General features: G+C 42.2%; 1 protein-coding gene across 4 annotated transcripts in view; it reads left to right on the top strand.

Annotated features, from left to right (window-relative positions):
- The window catches only part of LOC133990931 (receptor-type tyrosine-protein phosphatase F), a 177,747-nt gene that overhangs the window by 115,126 nt on the left and 43,042 nt on the right, over positions 1-19,579 (top strand). For all 4 annotated transcript variants that reach the window (XM_062429355.1, XM_062429357.1, XM_062429356.1 and 1 more), the window contains 6 exons: positions 3,128-3,397; positions 4,102-4,683; positions 5,768-5,901; positions 6,456-6,600; positions 10,537-10,842; positions 11,673-11,866. In XM_062429355.1, coding sequence (XP_062285339.1) covers positions 3,128-3,397; positions 4,102-4,683; positions 5,768-5,901; positions 6,456-6,600; positions 10,537-10,842; positions 11,673-11,866 — 1,631 coding nt within the window. The remainder of the gene's footprint in view (positions 1-3,127; positions 3,398-4,101; positions 4,684-5,767; positions 5,902-6,455; positions 6,601-10,536; positions 10,843-11,672; positions 11,867-19,579) is intronic.

Raw genomic sequence — 19,579 nt, forward strand, 5'->3', positions numbered from 1 at the left:
CAGCAGAAACTATAGCTGCTTTCAACCTCAGACTTTCCATCCGCCTCTGGAGGCCCATCAGAGGTGTGTGATGGATTACTTCGGTATTCAGGTGGCAACCGGATTTGTCGGGTATTTAGGCAGCAACACCCCTGCCCCCCCACTGAGGGACATGGATATCAGAACTGACAAAGCTGTTCTCAAGGGATTATGTCTGTTTTACCGCCATGGGCACCCAGGAGACTGAAGGATGTGATAGGCACATGTTAGCCTAATGAAAGACAGATATCCCTCCTTATACATGTGATATTACAGCAGGAGGCCCTTCAGGGTGAAAAAAAACATAGAAAGTTGCATGACTTTTTGAGAAATTTAAACACTCAAAAATGCTTTTACTGACATAACTTCATAACTATTAATCATTAAGAAAACTTTTGGCCCTTCATCCAAACATTTTCAATCTGAGCCTCGGTCATCTTTAAAACTAATGTATGATGACATTGACATTGTCCAAGACATAACTAATGTTTTGGAAATAGTTTTTTTACTTGTATCATCTGTAAAACACTGTCACACAAAGAGCTGATTTATAGATTATTTAAGAATGAGCTGGCATTGTGCTGACAGGAGGGGATGATCAGCCATCATGGTAGCCCATTGCTGCTGCCAGGAAGCCTGGGACCCCGCAGACTCTGTGCCAGTTTGCTCAAATATTGATTGACTGAACAGGTTCTGCTATCCGTGGGCACTTTGTCAAGGCAGTTAAATTTATAGATATCCAGCAAGCAGGCAGGCAGAGTGGAGACAGGGCTTATTTTGTGGTTTTGATAGAGTCCCGGAGCCCGTCTCTCCAAGCCGCTCTCAACAGGAGAGAGGCTTCAGGGGAATCGATAACAATTACCTGCCCTCTAGTCATTTTGTTCCACAGCACCTCTCCAAACTTAACCGCACGCTATGAATTATTCACAACATTAAGTGTTCAATATACACAGGCCCCATTGACTGACTGCTCTTAGCACTGTTTAGTCTACGGAATCATGAAAGAATAACAGATAATTTGAGCTTAATGGTCTTACATTAGGCCCGCTTCTCTCAGGTTTCTCTTTTTCATAAGCATATGTTGTGAAAAATAGCTGCATTTGGAGACTGTTACAGTTGTGTGAGAAGACACAGGTGGCCACCGACATAAGTGGAATACAGACACTTTTTCTCGAAATACTCAAAGGAAAGTCTGTCGCGCATTAGTCATACTGAAAATCAGATGTTCGGTCATTCATATGAGAAAATTGGTGTAAGTGCCTCCTTTATCTTCTTCCCCTGGCGTACTCAAGCTTGTGGTCGTTTCCCATATCTTTCCTCAGCTTCTGTGCATGCTTTGCTTGAGAATGTCGTCCTCGTCCTGTTCCCAGGCCTGTAACACTACTTGGTCTGTCCAGTCTTTGCATGTAAAAATCAGTCCTATGTCCGTGAACATGAAAGGAGATGTTATGGTTGATGTAAATCTTTGTGAACCTTTTCAAAAGCTATTCATAAAGATTTCATAAGATTCATACCAATGGTCATGCTTACTTTGACCTAAACCTTTGCTGACCTCTGTACTGTCCCCAGTTTTTTGTTTGCCACACACCTTTTGAAAAAACTGCAAAGTTTTGATTTATTTTAGAAACTGTGTGAAACAAACTCCTAACACCAAAATACACATGAATCAGTGTACCATGTTGCTCAGACCTGGGATATTACTGTTTTTATGAGATATTGAGCCAAGTATTTTAAGCTCGATGATTGTATCGATTAAAAAAAACTGCAGGAGGCTAAATACAGCACCTCAATTATTTTGGGAAAATTCACATGAATGTGAACCAGGTCCCCCTTATTATAGTGTGGTCCAGAGAACCAGTCCTTTCCTGACTGGAATCTCAAAAGGTGCTTTTGTGTTTTTCCATTTCACCACATAATGAGGGGACTAACAAGCATGGCTGTAACGACGTTCCGGTTCAAATTAGATCGGGGAGGGATGGGTGAAGGGTGTGGGGAAAGGAAAGGTGGAGGGAGACTCACATTTGAAAATCCATTTTCATGGAGACCGGTGCACAAGAGCAATTACAGTCTTTTTTTCCTTTTTTTCCCCCAGAGAGACACAGAGATGTTGTAGTGCATTAGGGAAAACAAGCAGTATAAATTCTGCAGGGAGAGTTTAATGACGTAGTGTTTTGAATACATACGACCAGCAGTAGTGGGATAGCAATAATGGGTCCTCACTGGGGAGCTTGGCTTGCCTTCTTTTCCTCCATAATCAAGGTTAAAGAAGTCAGAGCGCCACCTCCTTACATTCAGCTCATACTATGGTAATGTGCAGTGTGTCATAAATTTAACAGGTCTGACACTGATGGATGTTAACATAGCACTGTCAAGCAGATAAGTTTGTTGTGGTTCCCAAAAGTTACCAGGAAAAGATCTGGAGTGTGTAAATATGGCAGGCATTTCTTGTGTATCTTTATTTAGATAGAAAACAAGTCATATGTAAATGCTGGTTGCCTGTTTATTCTGGGGCAGCTTTTCAGTATTGCATGGAGCCTCTGCATCGGTGTTTGCCTTGTCCCTGGCGACGTCAACGGGCCCTTCTTGTCTCCATGGGAACCCCTTTTTAATGTCAGCCTATCTGCATATCAGAACTGCACAAAGAGAAGGGAGAGAGAGAGAGTGAGAAAGACAGGCTGAGCAGAAGGAGCCAGAGAGAGAGAGCGGGAGGAGAAATCAAACAATGCCATCTCCACAGGGTCCCTCAATGATGCAACTCTCGCCACCATTTGACACTCTGACAAAAGAGGGCCAGACATAGTCTCCAGCAAAACCAGGCTATTTTTTGATTATAGTCCCTTTTGTAGGCAAGAGGATAAAACACCCCCTCAAAGTTTTCTTGTGAATTTCCCGAGCCATTTTGTGACAGTCCTATTATTCCCATTGTGCTCGCCTGCACATTTGGACAAAAGCGATCAGCCCTCCATTCTGGTAGCTTTCCTGCCTTAGCTTATAGCCTTCTGGTGTTGTATGGGGCAAGACCATTCATCACATCACAAAAAACCTATCATATTCACCTTACATATCCTAACTATTCACTTCTTTCTCCTCCTCCTCTTCATCCCGTTAGTGCGAAGAGTCCCACCCAGATTCTCCATTCCACCCACCAACCAAGAGGTGATGCCAGGCGGCAGCGTCAACCTGACATGTGTGGCGGTGGGCTCGCCCATGCCTTACGTCAAGTGGATGAAGGGCGAGGTGGAGCTGACAAAGGAAGAAGAGATGCCAATGGGACGCAACGTGCTGGAGGTCACCAACATACGGGAGTCGGCCAACTTCACCTGCGTGGCCATGTCCTCCCTGGGCATGATCCAAGCCACTGCCCAGGTCACTGTCAAAGGTGAGAGCTTATTATGTTGGCGCTGATTGATACGTTGGCCTGATTTGAGTCATCCACAGATACTGAAAGATAAAAAATTAAGGTTGCTGTTTGTAGGTTTTTTGTCAATGAGTGTCAATCTCAGGGTTTTTACATGTGTGTGTGAGTTTCTGTATCCAAGTGTTTGTTTGAATGTGGTTCTTCCTACCTGTTTGTATGTGACTATGTGAGTGTATTGTCTACCAATTGCAGCCTCTCTTATCAGTGTATTGATCCAACTTTCCACTCAACTGATCGATACACATAATGTCAGTGTCATTTAGAGGGACCAAAACATTACAGACCCCTGTCTTTAAGGAAGCCATAATGAAGACCCTCTGTTTGTATTTGTCATTCACTCGCAGCAGGAACTACTCTTGCAATTTTCTTGTGTTGTCAGTAATGGTGGTTATAAAATGCAAAATTGGGATTTTTGTCTAGGTCCTCTATTTATTTACGGGTAATGGCTCCTGACAGCACTCTTAAGGATAAGTTTACAATCTTTTTAGTTTTTATGAGACACACCAGTAATGGGTTTTTTTTCCCACAAGAGCTGAGTTTAGTGTATTCTCCCATATTTTGAGAATTACGATATCAAATGATGTGCAATTTTTCTTAAATTACCCATGACTCTTAATAGTCTGTCTCTGATATCAAAGCTTATTACCCTGCTTCTTCCTCTTCAGCATTGCCAAAGCCCCCTACCTCGCTCATAGTGACTGAGACCACAGCAACCAGCGTGACTCTCACCTGGGACTCTGGGAACCCAGAACCTGTCTCCTACTACATGATTCAGTACAAAGCCAAGGCATCAGACAATGGCTTCCAGGAAGTGGAGGGTGTGGCCACCACCCGTTACAGCATCGGTGGACTTAGCCCCTACTCTGAATATGAGTTTCGTGTCATGGCTGTCAACAACATTGGCCGCGGGCCACCTAGTGACCCTGTAGAGACACGCACTGGTGAACAGGCCCCCTCCTCACCACCTCTGCACGTCCAAGCACGCATGCTGAGTGCCAGCACAATGCTGGTCCAGTGGGAGCAACCCGAGGAACCTAACGGGCAAATCAGGGGCTACCGGGTCTACTACAGCTCGGACCTAACGGCTCCACTCAGCGCCTGGCAGAAGCACAACACAGATGACAGCAGTCTGACCACCATCTCAGGCCTGACTCCTGATATCACCTACAGCCTCAGGGTACTGGGTTTTACCTCAGTAGGCGATGGGCCACCTTCTGACATCCTGCAAGTCAAAACCCAGCAGGGAGGTGAGCAACAGTGTGTGGTTCTGTTTGTTTGCTTGTCTCAGTTGTTTGAGAGCTTCCAATTATTCTTACATTTAGTGTTAAACAAGGTAAAAGCTAAGATTAGCCATATATATATATATATATATAGTTATACAACAGCCTGTATTTCATCTGGATAATATATGTATTGTATGTATCCACAGCATTTGTGAAAAGGCTAATAGGGCAGTTTGCCATACAGTCAGCTTTCGGGAGGTGGTTAAAGAGGCAATTTCATCCCTCTTTCCTAGTTTAATATTTCCATTTTTGTGGTCCACTTACAAACATTTGCTTGTTTTTATGGTAAAAAAAAACACCTAGCTACAACTGTACAAGCCATGGATGCAGCCTCTCTGTTTCACTCAGCCTGAAGTTGAGGCTGTTTTTTTGTCTGCTCAGTGCCCCTCTCTTCTGATTTGCTGACTACTGTTTTCTGAGTGATGCATGCCCATGGCAACCACGGGCAACGGCTTGTAGCTTACTGTAGCTAAGTCAAACTAGGGTTTTAAATTGCGACGGCCACTACTGAGGATAATGTTATCCAACCTTGGGAAGGCTGTGCAATGACAAATGTGCTTCCTGACATCCAACAACTGTGCAGTGTTTCCTCTGCAACCCTCTCTCTTCTGTGTTTCTTCGTGTGTTTGTGTAAGCCCTGCCCCCAATGAAACACAGAGAGCAGAGGAGAGGAGAGAACCTAGCGTCATAATAAATGGCAGTAGGGACTCTCACACTGAGCTGTAATGAAACAAGTACGCATAAATGAGATAAATAACATACACAAACATATTTTATTTCTTTCAGGAGGGGCCTGGTCACCCCTCCAAGGCAATGGTAGGGGAAACGCAGAGTGTGTAGTTGTAACAACTTTATGGAAGTCCTAATTGCTTGTTTAAAGGCACAGTTTTTGAATACGGCTGTGTGCATTTCTCTGTGGACTGAGCCTTTTGATACTTTCTGATACTTCACAATATATGTATCGCACCTAGTCCTGCTATATAATAAAAAAGAAATCTTCTGAAATATGTCCCATTTAACTTCAGTCCTTTTGCCCCTCTTTACCCAGTCCCTGCCCAGCCGTCCAGCTTTGAAGCTGAAGCCGAGTTGGACACCCGCATCGTGCTAACATGGCTGTGGCCCGTACAGGACCCCATCACTAAGTATGAGCTGCAGTACTGGGAGAATGGCTCGGACAACAAGGTTAGAATAACAACATAAAGTTGTTGCCTTTTTATGACCTGTGTTTCTATCCATCTGTCTGTCTGTCTGTCTGTCTGTCTGTCTGTCTGTCTCTCTGTCTCTCTGTCTCTCTGTCTCTCTGTCTGTCTGTCTGTCTACTTGACACTTTTCTCATATTCTGCTGTGAGATTGCAGACAAATGATTCTTGCACTTTATGATGCAATTTCTCTGAATGGGAAGCCTTGGCTGAAGCAATGTTGTTGTAGTAATGCAGTCAGCTCCCTAGCTGATAAGAAAGATTTACTGTAATAACAGACAGCACAGTTATTGTGTGCTTTGGACTTTGGATGCAGTGGCCATCAGTTAAACTCTGCTCAACCACTAGTTGGAGAACAAGTTGCTCTGCTCTACTTTGTTTTTATGTTTTAGGTTTTAGGGTTTTAATTGAGATTCTCAATCTCAAATCACTACAACAAATACTATTACTGTAAGTCCCATAGCTCAACACAAGGAAGAACCTGTGTGACTCTCTCTGATTCAGTGGCAAATGTTTGTCTAATTCTGAACCTTCCAGCTCCATGTGTCCTTCAACCCAGCGGGCTCATATGCTGTGGATGGTCTGAAGCCTGACACTCTGTACCATTTCTCGCTGGCAGCCCGTTCTGAGATGGGTTTAGGCGTCTACACTCAGCCCATAGAAGTTCGCACTGCCCAGTCCAGTAAGTCAATAATCTTTTTCTTGTGTTGTCTCTCTCATCTGTTTTATCTCCTCGTTGTCCACTAACCAGTGATTTCGAGCAAAGAAAAGTCACCCACAGCCGGCTGGTGCAGGTTGAGGTCATTATTTTCAGAGCAGGAAAAAGTTGGGTTACATGGAGGTTAAAGTCAGACAGCGTGGGCAACTTGAATGCCAAGTCAATTTCAGCACAACATAAAATGCTGTCAGTGCAGCCATCCCAGTCAGCTTCACACTTCCACCACCTCCCCCCTGTCCCCAACACTAACACTCCTGTCCGTCTATCAGAGGGCAGGCCCTGTGTTTAGTGTCAAAGGTACGTTTAATGTGTCTTGTTCCCACATTTGTGAGCTGTGCTGTGTTATATTGCCTCATATCATTATGTGCTTTTAAAGTGTCAGCACTCAAAATGTCACTCTATGCCAACTGACTGCTGAATTTTTGCTGTGGTGGCACCATGGCTATACCACCTCATGCAGGGTGCTCATGTAATCTGTATGGACCAAATTGATGAGACCCCTCCTGTAGGGTTGGGGGTTGTTTTAAAGATGCAACACTGACTGTTTCTCAACTGTCTATAGATAAGGAAGAAAAACAAAAATTGGTCATGTGACTGTCACAGATGTTAGAAGAGAGAATATTATAGACTACAGTAGGTGATGTTACATTACCAACTGCAATACAAGATAATACTGGACAGACACCTGCACAGAGAAACAGAGACGGCTGTCAGAGTGAGAGAATATCAAGAAATTCACTATAAAGACTCTACCACTGACTATCCCTGTGACAAATTGGCCACAATTTTCCACATTGACTATACACAGTCCATATACTAGGTTTTAACCTTGTCTTGTTTGGTTTGTTTTGTGTGTTTGGCTCTGGTTCTCTCTCTTGTCTTCATGGGGCCGGTGAGGTGTTGTCTTGACAACAGATGCTTTGCAACAAATGCATTGCAGTTTACATGGACAACAAATGATTTAGCCAGTAGACTGAAAATTATATTGGTACATTTTAAATAGGCAACTTTTTAAATGTGTCAAATAATTTCCAAAACAAAGCAAGATGGACAGTAAAGATGCACATTAAAATGCATATCCACAATGTATTACAATAGAAAATAATAGAACAGAGTGGTCAATTATGGGTATATATCTTTTTGAAGTCTTTGTCCATTAGGACAGACAAGATTTAACACATTTGACAACCACTGAGTTATATAATTGTCAGTCATGATCATGAGTGATGATGAGTCTGTGTTCTTGAGCCCCCTGATAGCAGGAGACACAAGGTCAAAGATTGTGGAGAACAGAATTTGGATTTCAAGCAGTGTGCATAAAATAAGCCTCAGCCTAAGGAAGGTTCTGAGGCAAGCAGACACTGGGAAAGTGTGACATTTTCTAGTGCTGTATTCAAATGTTTCATATCATGTTTTAGAGATGCAGAGCAATGAACATAACTGAGCCATATTCATATATTCTTCTGTTTATATATAGTCTAACACCTCAGTCTACCAGTCAGCTCACAGCCTGTAAAAGTTGCTTTCTACTTTACCTGAAACAGGATCGGAAATATAAACATTAAAGAGGTTAAGATAATTGAACAGATTTTGAACAAGAGAATATTGTATAACTTATAACTTATAAATACTTTTATGTTGATGATTTTTTACATGATTAATGACATTAAAGTCAGACTAAGAATATGTCTATATTTTTAGTTATGATCAGTTATTATACAATTTTCCATTTTAAGTGAAACTCAGTTAACTCAGACTCACTTCAGTAATATGTGTGGATATACCCTAAATAAACAAAGTAAAAAATGATTTTTTTTAAATGCTTTTGCATTAAAAAAGGAGATATAGATAGTGGTAATATATCATCTTCATCTCTAATTCTATCTTTGTTCTGTTAATCACTATCTGCCCACTCTTTGTCTCGCTCTCTATGACTTTGAGACATATGTATTTCCTGTGGCATCCCTGTTTGACTTTGATCTAGCAGATTCATTACAATTTACTCCATAAATCATCTGTATTGTTTCAATTCAGCCTTTCACCACCTTTTTATATATCTGGGGTTGTCAGGTCTTTGTAGTTTTCTGATCACTCTCTTGTGGATCAGGGACCACTTGATGAGACTCACCTCTCATTTGCTGAGCCCCACTGTTTTGAAAAGGTGGATTTTCATCTTCTGGTATTAGTTTATTAGGTTCATATTTGAACTCACTGTTCATTGCTCTGCTTATTAAAAAGGACATTTCATGGGCATGCTGTGTAAGAACACTGCTTTGAATTTTATTTCCTTGGTTCATTTTATTTTTTGTAGAGTTGAATAGATTCGTGATTGAGTTAGATGCATGAAATATGTGAATGCTATTGTATACCTATTCTGTGTTTTTGTTCCCCTTTTTAAAATTGTTAATTGGTTTTCAGTTTTTACCTCTGGACTTGAGAGTTTGCTTGTATATTATACCGTGGCTGTTGTAAATAATGTAATCGTATTCATTTGCAGTAATCATATTATTCCCAACTGGGGAGGTGTAGCTAAAGATTAGTAGCTCCATATTGACACATTATACTGTATATGCTGTTCATCTTTCTTCACTTTCTGCACAAATGCAAGAGAGATTTGTGACAATGAAACATACCAGGGTGAGTTGGACAGAATATAACAGAGTCTGGTATGATGACACTGAATATTGAATAAAATATTATTAATGATAGCCTGTTGGACCAACAGATGTAAGACAAAAAACATATAGCTGCAATGTTGCTGGTTCCATTCTGGCTTTTCAAATCAGAGAATTAATGACAGAGCACCATGCTGTGGAGTAAACTTGTATCATTTAGGAATTTGTCTAATCTGATAACCATAATAAGATTGTTTTCCAGTGCAGTGGCTACAAACCAGATGTTGACACTGGCTGGAATGTTCATAACTATTATTACTAATGAAATGTTTGCTTTTTTTACTTCTGAGACAGCCTGCTATATCTCCACTGCAGCTCTGAGCAGTGTCTGACAAAACTGTTAAGGCCAGAGCTTCTTCATCAATGTGTGAACACCAGTCAACACTGTCAAGCACTTATTCACACACTTGCACATCTATGGTGGCCGGTTTATTGCTTCTTATGCATACTGCGAGAAGCAGCAGAGATGGTAGTTAGGGGAAAATTACATCTTTATGAAAACATTACCTTGTAAAAATTTGGCATATTTTATATTCTGTTCACCCCACCCTGTTTCATGGTCTCGCATAAATGTAGCACCAAACACGGCTTCAACAGCAGGCTGGTAATGCGTTTTTGCAGTCAATCTCTCAGTCCAGAGACAGCATCCTGTTTTGTATGGAATCTTTCTGTATTCAATATAAAAATGAAAATGTCATATTCGAGCCTGTACTGTAATATCATTAAATTTGTCACCTACAGTATTTGTGCAAATAATGTATGAATCTCACCCGCTCGGAAAGTAACTCAAAAATAGACTTTTGGTAAAAGGTTTAGTACAAGGAGGAGGACAAAGCCAACACATGGAATAGCCTGGCAGTACATTGATGTCACGTATATGAAAGCTGTAGTCCAGTATTTCAACAGACTTTTTTTGTTTTCACCAAATTGACTACTGCCACTTTACAGTTTTTATTTCCTTTGAAAAAATACAAAAAAGCTTCTCTGTAGGTGAATGTGGAAGATAAGCAAGAAAACTATGGAGCCAGATTTTGTAAGGTCCCTGTAGACAGGAACCTAAAAAAAATATTAAATTGCCAATTTGAATGATACATTTTCATTTTTATATTGACCACTTTAAAAAAGCTTCCATTGTTTTGCCTTATGTTTGCCTGTGTTTTAGTTTACTTTTTGTTTGCTTGATCTGTGCTCCCATTCGTGTGGTTGTGCTCCCCTTCCCCTGCAGCCCCATCTGCCCCCCCTCAGGAGGTACATCTGGTCAGCCTCAGCTCCACTAGCCTCAAGGTGAGTTGGGTGGCACCGCCCGCCGCTAGTCGCCACGGCGCCATTGTGCGCTACACAGTCAGCTACCAGGCCTTGACTGGAGAGGACACGGAGCGACATGAGGTGGCGGGCATCGGTGCAGAAGCTACCAGCTATGTGCTGGAGGGCCTGGAGAAGTGGACTGAGTATCAGGTGTGGGTGAGGGCACACACTGACGTGGGCCCGGGCCCTGAGAGTGCCCCAGTGAGGATGAGAACCAAAGAGGATGGTAGGTTGACACCTCCCCTGAAGTAGAGTCCTCTCAGACTCTTCACATCTCTGTTGCTCACGGCTGCCTGTCACTGTTTTCTTCAACTACTATTACTGCACATTTCTCTGTGTCCTGTTGATCAGTTACAAGTTAAAGTGATGGTAGTGTTTGCAAAAGGGTTCACCTTCTCTTTTTTCCTTCTTCCAGCTTGTCCTCTATAACTTTAAAACTTTACATCTGTGGTAGGTTAAGGCTCATCACCTTGGGCTTACACTCGGCACCACTTCCCTGTTCTTTCACTGCTTGAATGTCCTCCAGTTTTCTTTCCTCTCTTCTCTGGAATAAAGGAGGAGCAGAACTCCCCCTCTCCATTCTACCGCTCTTCTCTCGTTTTTCCTCACTCGTTCCTCGTTTTGTTTGCAGTATGATAGAGAGCAGCTACTCCTTAGAGAGAGTCGTCTATAATTACTGTGTTTGAAGTTTGCCGCAACACAGCTAATTCCGATACCAAAATTAAGGGCATTACAGACATCACTAGACCACATGCTGTCCTGCATAGTGTGTTTTGGGGACACAGTAGACATAGAAGATCTGAATTGAGAAGAGATTATTATGATTCATAGCCAATTCAAGTATCACTTCCTTCTCCTGAGCACCCAAGTCTATAAAAACTCAGGAGTCATTAGTTTGATAGTTTTTGGCTTCTCATCACAAAACACAGTGAACTGAACGAAATCACTCGCTCAGCAGTTTTGACTCTTTCCTCTCTCCTCTCTCTCTCATCTCTCTCTATCTGTCTTACTCTTGAATTCTGTCTTCCCTCAATCCCTTCCTCTTCTGGATACCAGTGCCGGGAGCACCTCCCAGGAAGCTGGAGGTTGAAGCCGTAAACTCAACAGCCATTCGAGTCACCTGGAAGCCGCCTCTGCAGGTGAAACAGCACGGCCAAATCCGAGGATACCAGGTCATCTTCTCCCGGCTCGAAAACGGTGAACCACGAGGCCAGCCTAACATCATGGACGTGGCTTTGCCAGAGGCACAGGTACTGGGTGACACCTTAATCATGTCCAGGTTTTCTGTCTCTCTTTCACTGTCGCTGTCTTATGTTCATTTCCCATTATGTTCATTCTCCATCACTCCCCTATTCCCCTCCATTCTCTGACTTCACACTTCATTTCCCCCATGCCAGGTGACACGCATGGAATTTTCTTTCTGTCGACTGCAGCAGCCCACCCCACCACCCCCTCTCTTTTTTCCATCTTTCTCCCCATGTGACATTTGACTCTAAATTGGTACCCTGCTCCCACAGCTTTGGATTAGCTGTCATAACAAGATCCATTCTAATTCTACAGTATTAGCTATTAAATATTATCCTGATGTATCAGTGTTACATCAGGATAGGGCTTAGTGCAATCAATGCACCTCTCTTTTGGTTTTTAGCAGTAATACATATGCACTGCCTTGTTACCATGTTTATAAATTAGAGTTATATTCCTGATGCCACCCTTTGCACATTAATGCAGGCGGCTTCAAATCGCCCAAAGCCGTGCGACACCATGAGATGGATGAGAGATTGTAATCCTTAAGAGGGATTCAGAAATTCATGAATATCTTAAAATCAAAAACCCCACACTCACTTTTTCCCTCTCTTTGGGAGAGGAGAGACCAACTTAAGAGCCTCCTTGTGATTGTTTGCCGCGAGTAACATTTGCGCGAACATGCATTCAATCGCACCCTTGATGGCCTCCAACAAAAACATCTAATTTGAACAAGTAAGCACTCCGTGGCCACAGGAACACCTCTGAACAAAAACAGCCTTGCATGTGTCTCTGAGCAGTGTTTGCTGATCAGACTTATATGCAGTGGAGGAAACACTGTCATCTTGGAGTGACAAGAAATCACCAGTCCCCTATATATGCAGATCACTAAATGACAGCGGTTTTTAGATTTTAGATTTGTCATATGAGATATTAGATTTTAGCTTAGATAATTGCAACATTTATATTTTGGTCTATTTGAAATTTTTGTCTGTTTGAAATTGTTTTGGCCTCTATATATTGATGTTTAATTGTAACAGCAAAATAATTCATCATGAACCTAAAGCGACATGACAGATGTGCTACTATACACCCCAAGTGGCGCTAAGAAAAGCCTATGGATCAAAGCTCTGTAATAGGGCACTCTGTGATAAAGTCACCCAAGTGGCACATTTTACATGAGACTCTTCAGCCTTTGTATGTATAAAATTAACATACATTTTTGACAGACAGAGCTCAGGGTAAGAGTGTACAAGAGAATAAGAGACGCCTTGGATGATGTCACCTGGCAGCATCTGTACACCTGGCCAAATAGTCTGCCCTCAACTCCCAAACACAGTCCAACACCTTTGTTTTACAGCAGTAGTTTCTGGCATCTGCCGGTGACAGTTCATTGTTATCTGACTGTGTACTAGAGTGCTTGACAGCCACGGCAGCATCGTTTGGTCTGGAACAAAAGAAAAACATGGTGGCTGCTTGTCTTCCTGGAAGTGTTTTTCTCATGTCGACATGTTCAGCGGGACTTTGTTTTGCATTATGAAAATTGAACTGAACATGACCCTACTTGTTGTGCAAACAATATTCCCTGCCATGTCTCATTTGTGCCAGGTTCACACAATAAACACAAAGACAAACTGCAATTTGGCGCTCAGGATTGCTCTCATGTTCCAGTTTGGTGTCCAGGACATCTCTCAAACTTGCTGTCCCCTTCCTGGCAGAAACCTATATTTCCCCTCTTCTATGTTTTTTTCCTCTCCTCCCCTCCAACTACCCTCCCTTCTTCTTGTGGCCCCCATTTACACACTTCCTGCCTGAGAAGTCAGTTGAGTAATTACCAGTGCCTTGTGTGCAGGTTGGTTACCCTTGATTGAGTCATCTCAACAGATTTCTTTCTATGAGACAGCATTGAACCAACCTGCAAGGACTTGCCCAGGCATCATTAAGGACCACACAGTCAGCCGACCCTACCTTATCCACATTCGCCCAACTGGTTTTAGAACAATCCCTCCTTTTCTCACGCATATTTCCATTCACGTAGCCCAACAACAGGTGGAAAAAACAACGCAGATAACATGAGCAAACATGCTCACTGTTTAGATCAACCTTGTAGTAGGTGTTCCAGCTGGCTGAGAAAAGTTCATGACTCACCCTAGACTCACGCAAATCCCTCATACGCACACCTGTAATTGGTGATGAATAAAAGAAAAAAAGAACAATTTTCCTCTGTCTTGGCACATCCCATAGTGTTTCTCTCAAGAATTTGTCTAATGTGTTGTGAAATCAGTTCCATATCCGCCCTTTCACCTGCATTAGATGCAGGGTATGTCTGCCAGGAAGAAAAGAAAAATCCAAAGTTTCCACAGCTCTCATAGAACATACGACAACCTCACCATTGACTTCAATCACATATCTTAGTCGACTGATTGGATTGCAGATCCTGTCAAAATTGCTATGACCTCTCCCCTTTTTTTTGTTCTCTTTGTATCTCTTTCTCTCTCTGTCTCTGGCCCCTTCTCTCCTCTTCACCCTCTCTCAGGGTTAGCTGCAATGCTGGGAGGAGAGCTAGGAGAGCTTGCCTGTGCGTGGGTGGTTTAAGCGCCTCTTTTCTTTTCAAGCAGGAGCCCACACAGCGCCCTCATTTCCCTGCTAAATTTAAACCAGAGGCCATGTTAACAGTGTGATGTTATCAACCCCTTTTCCAACCATATTTCTGTTGGGAAAGTGGCCTGAACCTGAGTGGGCAACTCCACACCACAGAGCCTGCTCCAGCACTATGCACTCGCAGCAACCTCTAGGCTCATGTTTTTCATATTGCACATCCATAAAAGTTGGCAGAAAATGATGTGATTGAGTTTGAAGGCATTAGCCACTGTCTGTGGTTCTTTACATTTTCCGCACAAGTTTGCCTTCATTCAGCGCTACTTTTCCAGGTTCATTTTGTTTGGCCACTCATGCGTTTTGTGTTGTGTGTGCATTTCTGCATGCCAGCTTGTACGAGCTAGCGAGGCAATGCTTCATTGCCTCTATGGCCTCAGATTGAAGTTGAATGAGAATTGAAAAAAAAAGAGAAAAGAAGCACCTCAGCCCGTTTCACTCCATCAATCATGACAGCTCCTTCTCTTCCACATCACTCGTTCCTCCCTCGTTCCCATTTTTATAGCCACACATCTCAGCCCATGTCATCACATTTGCATTCACCCGCCTGCAAATTATACCGCTCCGTTTCCACAAACGACGCTTATCAGCAATGATGTGTTTTCAGCTTGCGTTGGCATTCGAAATATAAATGGGAGATAATTTATAATTCTCCCATGGATTTAAACAGAAAGCAAAAACAGTTGCGATAGAAAGGGATTAAGCCCAAGATGAGATAGGAACTCTTGTGAACCTTAATGTGTTCGCTGCTCTGTTGACATACTGAGTGAAGTTGACGGTAAACAAATTAAGCAATTAGGCACGTCGCAAACTGTTATTCATGGATTAAAGTAGCAGCTGTTCTTAAATGGTACTCTTTAGTGCCCCGCCATGTCAGGGGAGCATGAGGCAGCAGTTTTTGATGTGCCATGTGTCTCGACCAGTCACAACTGGGACCATAAGAGCTCATGCTTCACTAAACTGGTTGGTGATAAAGACCCATCCACAGGGAGGTGGGCGGAGGAGTTGGGTCTTTTGTCTTTTTATATGACAAAAGTCAATGGAGGATGATGAACACCATCCCTCCAGTGTATAATGAATCAGTTGCATGTGTGAAGCTTTTTCCCTTTGTCTGTGTTTGTTATTTGCCCAAGTTTTGAGATATCTGTCTGTATGAATATGAATATTATGAATAATTTGAGAAAAAAATATGTAATTGCTATTTTTCTGACCCACATTATGATTGGGATATCCATTTCTAAATTAAATCCTACACATATATATTTGTCTACGTGGTATTCAGTAAGTACAAACTTAAGCTTATTCAGAAAATCAGACAAATTGACGTAGTTATTTCTTGTTGTGGTTCTCCCAGGATTTAGGGTTTAGTAATATTATATATAACTGCTTGAGCTTACAGTCCCATTGCTTCTCCTCTATTGTATTCACAAGGCAACAGAAATCTCAGATGGATTTCTCTAAATCTGGACTATCTAAACTATCATGGCTTTTTTTTCGTAATTTAGGTGAACCAACCTATAAACTACAATTCTTGATGGTTAAATACAGTTTTTGGCATGACCAGATCTTTCATCTCCTTTCCTAGTCCTGTCATATTACAGCATTATCACTTTCCAAACTCCACCACCTCACCTCCCCAGTTACGGTAGTAATGTTACCCTAATGTTCAAATGAAATTGCTCGTCATCACCACCCTTAACCTGTTCAGCCTCCACCCACGCCCCTTCTCTGTTCTCCACTTTGTCCGTCATCAGTGCCACCAGTGTCATCTCTCCTGCCCCTTGTCAACCAGGCCACCCATCAGTGAACACCTCTGCAGTAGCTGAACTGTGGAGCACGTTGCTGGTAAACGCCAGCCGTTGCGTTCTGCATCGATGGGGTTTGATGTCACAGGGCTAGCATAGCGGCACTGGTAATAGGATTTCACGCTCGGCATCGACGGAGCCCAGCAGCACGAAATGGGCTTTCACTTCCCCCAGGAATCACTTGGACAAGCACAGCGAACTAGGAGAACATTTTGAAAACATATTGAAATATAATGAATAAAAGGCCCTGCCGCCATTTCACTAAGGAACGAGGAAACGCTTCAGAGATGTCCACAGCGAGATAGTTATCATACTGAATAGGTGTGGTCTGTGATTAAGGGAGAGAGAGATTTTATTAGATTCATAAGCAAATGAGACACAAGGCAGTGCATCATAAGCAATAATGAATTTCCCCAACATTGCTCAACTTAGATACACAATTTGTTTTATGCCACTCAAGTTGCCTTCCTTCTTTTACTTCTCTTCCATCACACTCTCCCTGTGTGTGTGTGTGTTTTTTTTATACTGCATGACTTTCTTGACACCTACATTCATCTGTCTTTGAGCGAAAAAAAGTCAAGCGCTTTTTTTCGTTGCCTGTTGTATTGTCTCTGACTCATTTCTCTCCCCGCCCTGTGTCCTGTGTCTTCTCTCCCATCAGTGGAATATTGAGGAGTCCACCGAGCATGTGAGTAACCCACATGTGTGCTGCTGGGTTGTCTTGCAGGGCAGACTCGTCTCCCCTCTGCAGTTTGGGGGTGCTGTGTTTGTTGTATTTGGATTATGAGTTGTGTGTGTGTGTGTGTGTGTGTGTGTGTGTGTGTCTGTGTCTCTGTGTATGTTTCTTTGTGTGCCATGCCTGTAATCCACTCAGTGTGAATCCTCGTGAAATATCATAACCCCATCATAACCACAGCAAGAGATGTGTGCCATAATGATCCTCGGGTTTTATGTTTATATGTGTGCTACTACATCCACGAAGCATGAAGATTATTCCCACTGACGATTGTGTACCAGTCTAATATTTCAAGATTTTACCATAAGACAAACTCATAGTAACAGCTGGGCATTCGCGAATAATCTGAGGCACTTACTGCACTGAGCATGCAACCACCACCCCCCCCTCGTCATTGAGCGTACAGTGCAGTCAAAGGCTGTGTGTCACTTTCCCAGCGTGATGCTGACATTAATCAGGCTCGCCTAACCTGCTGTCTCCCCCACTGTTCCAGATGACATGTCTATCTGAGGGGAGGAGCCGTGTGTTTTATCAGAAACACCCATCTCCAAGATTGCCACCAGCCTTTCATGTTCTTTTCATTTGCCTGGATGGCAGCTCACTGTTCCATTAGCTGTCATGCAGCCCTTTGTTATGGCTTATTACCTTCTAGACGTCATATTGCACTAGCATAAATGCAGAGCCACTTATTGTTCCTGTTTGGAAATTTAATATAAACCTGCCAGAATAACGAATAATGTTCCAACAAGGGCAAATGAGTTGTTTAAATAGGTTTATAGTCCTTTAAAATTGAGAACTGGTTTTGTCTCTGACACAAAATATAGAAAACTAGTTAATCAATCCAGTGATGAATGTTTTGTTGTTATTTTTTTGTTAATCTGTTTATGTAGCAACACTGGTTATTTTTTTAAACTTTGTAAATCAGGCAGCAGGATGTGCACAGATCGTTTTATTCATGTGCTTACACTCAGTTAAACAGCAGCACACATGGCCAGATTCCTTTAGCTACACCAACATGGCATGAGTCAGGTTTGCCTCCTCTTAATTGTATGTTGATTAACACCTGACAGACACAGAGCTAGACGCTGTCAGAGGAAGACATCTGTTCACACATCTTTATTATTTCTTTAGCAGCCATGTTTAGAAGATTGCAATCTGTGTGCCATGTAACTAATGTAGTGTGACTAGTCACAGACGGATGTCAGCAGCAAAAACATTAACATGTCTTGTTGACCTGTGGCTTGTTCACGTTTTTAAAAAATTTAAATTTTCATTTAATTTTGTAATGCAAATCAATGAATAACGAATAGAAATGCAGTGTATTAAGAAAAAAATTATGAAACATATATATATATTTGTTTTTACAATGCTGCCCATATTTCCCCTGGCAGTTTTTACCCGAGTGAGGACATTGGTGTAGGGAGGCTTGTAGAGAAGAATCCATTTCTATAACTAGTCGACTTGATAATCTCTGTAATGCCCTTTGGTGCTGCTCTAAGCATTTGCTCGGAAGGAAACTTTGAAGCCTTGCTTTTTCTATTTTCTGCTGAGTTTCAAAAGTGTTGCTAGACCCAATTCGACCTTGCTAGAAAAGGGGGGAAAGGATCTCTGCGGCTGCCACTGCTGAGACTGTTTAAGCCATTTTGTATGATTAAAGTAATGAGACTTCCTCCATAAAGTTAAAATGGTTTTATGATACAGTAATTTAGCTTTCTCCCCCCCCCCCCGTCTCTCCTAAAGGCTAGTGCAGGAGCACCAAATGTCCCTTAAAGAGAGGGGTAGTAAAAAGCATTGTCAAACAGAGTTGGCCTATATAGACTGTTAAATGTTCTACTATGGTTAGGAAATTAAAACTTCATTAGTTAGAGAAACAGCATTAGGGCAAATCCATATAATACTCCAAGAGTACGAGAGGTTTGTGAGGAGTTCCGGCAGGAAGGCTCGTAGGCATTGGTGTATGCGTCCTCTCGGTGGCCCCAATCAGAAACAGACAACTCCAGCATGTGTGCTCAATGCCGCAGGCATTAATTTGTTCTTTGTATCGAGTGTGTGCTCATGTCCGTGTGTACCATTGTGTGTGTTTACATGTGCACATTTACGGTGTGTCTGTACGTGCATGCATACTTTCACATACAGTACCAGTCAAAAGTTTGGACACACTTTCTCATTGATGTGAATGGAAAAGTGTGTCCAAACTTTTGACTGGTACTGTATGTTTATATACAGTATATGCACTATGGTGAGTATTTGCATTCAAGTGTGTGTACGTGTGTCTGTTTATGTATGGGCTTTGTTCAAGCTCAGAGAGTTTAATCTCAGCGTGTGTGGGTGTGTTTTTACTCAAACTGATGCAGTCTGGTGAAGTGAGTGCCAGCACTGTAGCAGGTTACCATTAACAGTGTGTTCAATTGTTGCTGTTTTTCTGTTCGCTTGTTTGTTCCTTACTGACTGTTAAGTTACTGATTTATTCAACCACCTTAGTGTGTCTGTGTTTTTGCGTAGAGAAATTAAACATTCAGCCC

This window comes from Scomber scombrus, chromosome 11, assembly GCF_963691925.1.
Source record: "Scomber scombrus chromosome 11, fScoSco1.1, whole genome shotgun sequence".
Lineage (NCBI taxonomy): Eukaryota > Metazoa > Chordata > Actinopteri > Scombriformes > Scombridae > Scomber > Scomber scombrus.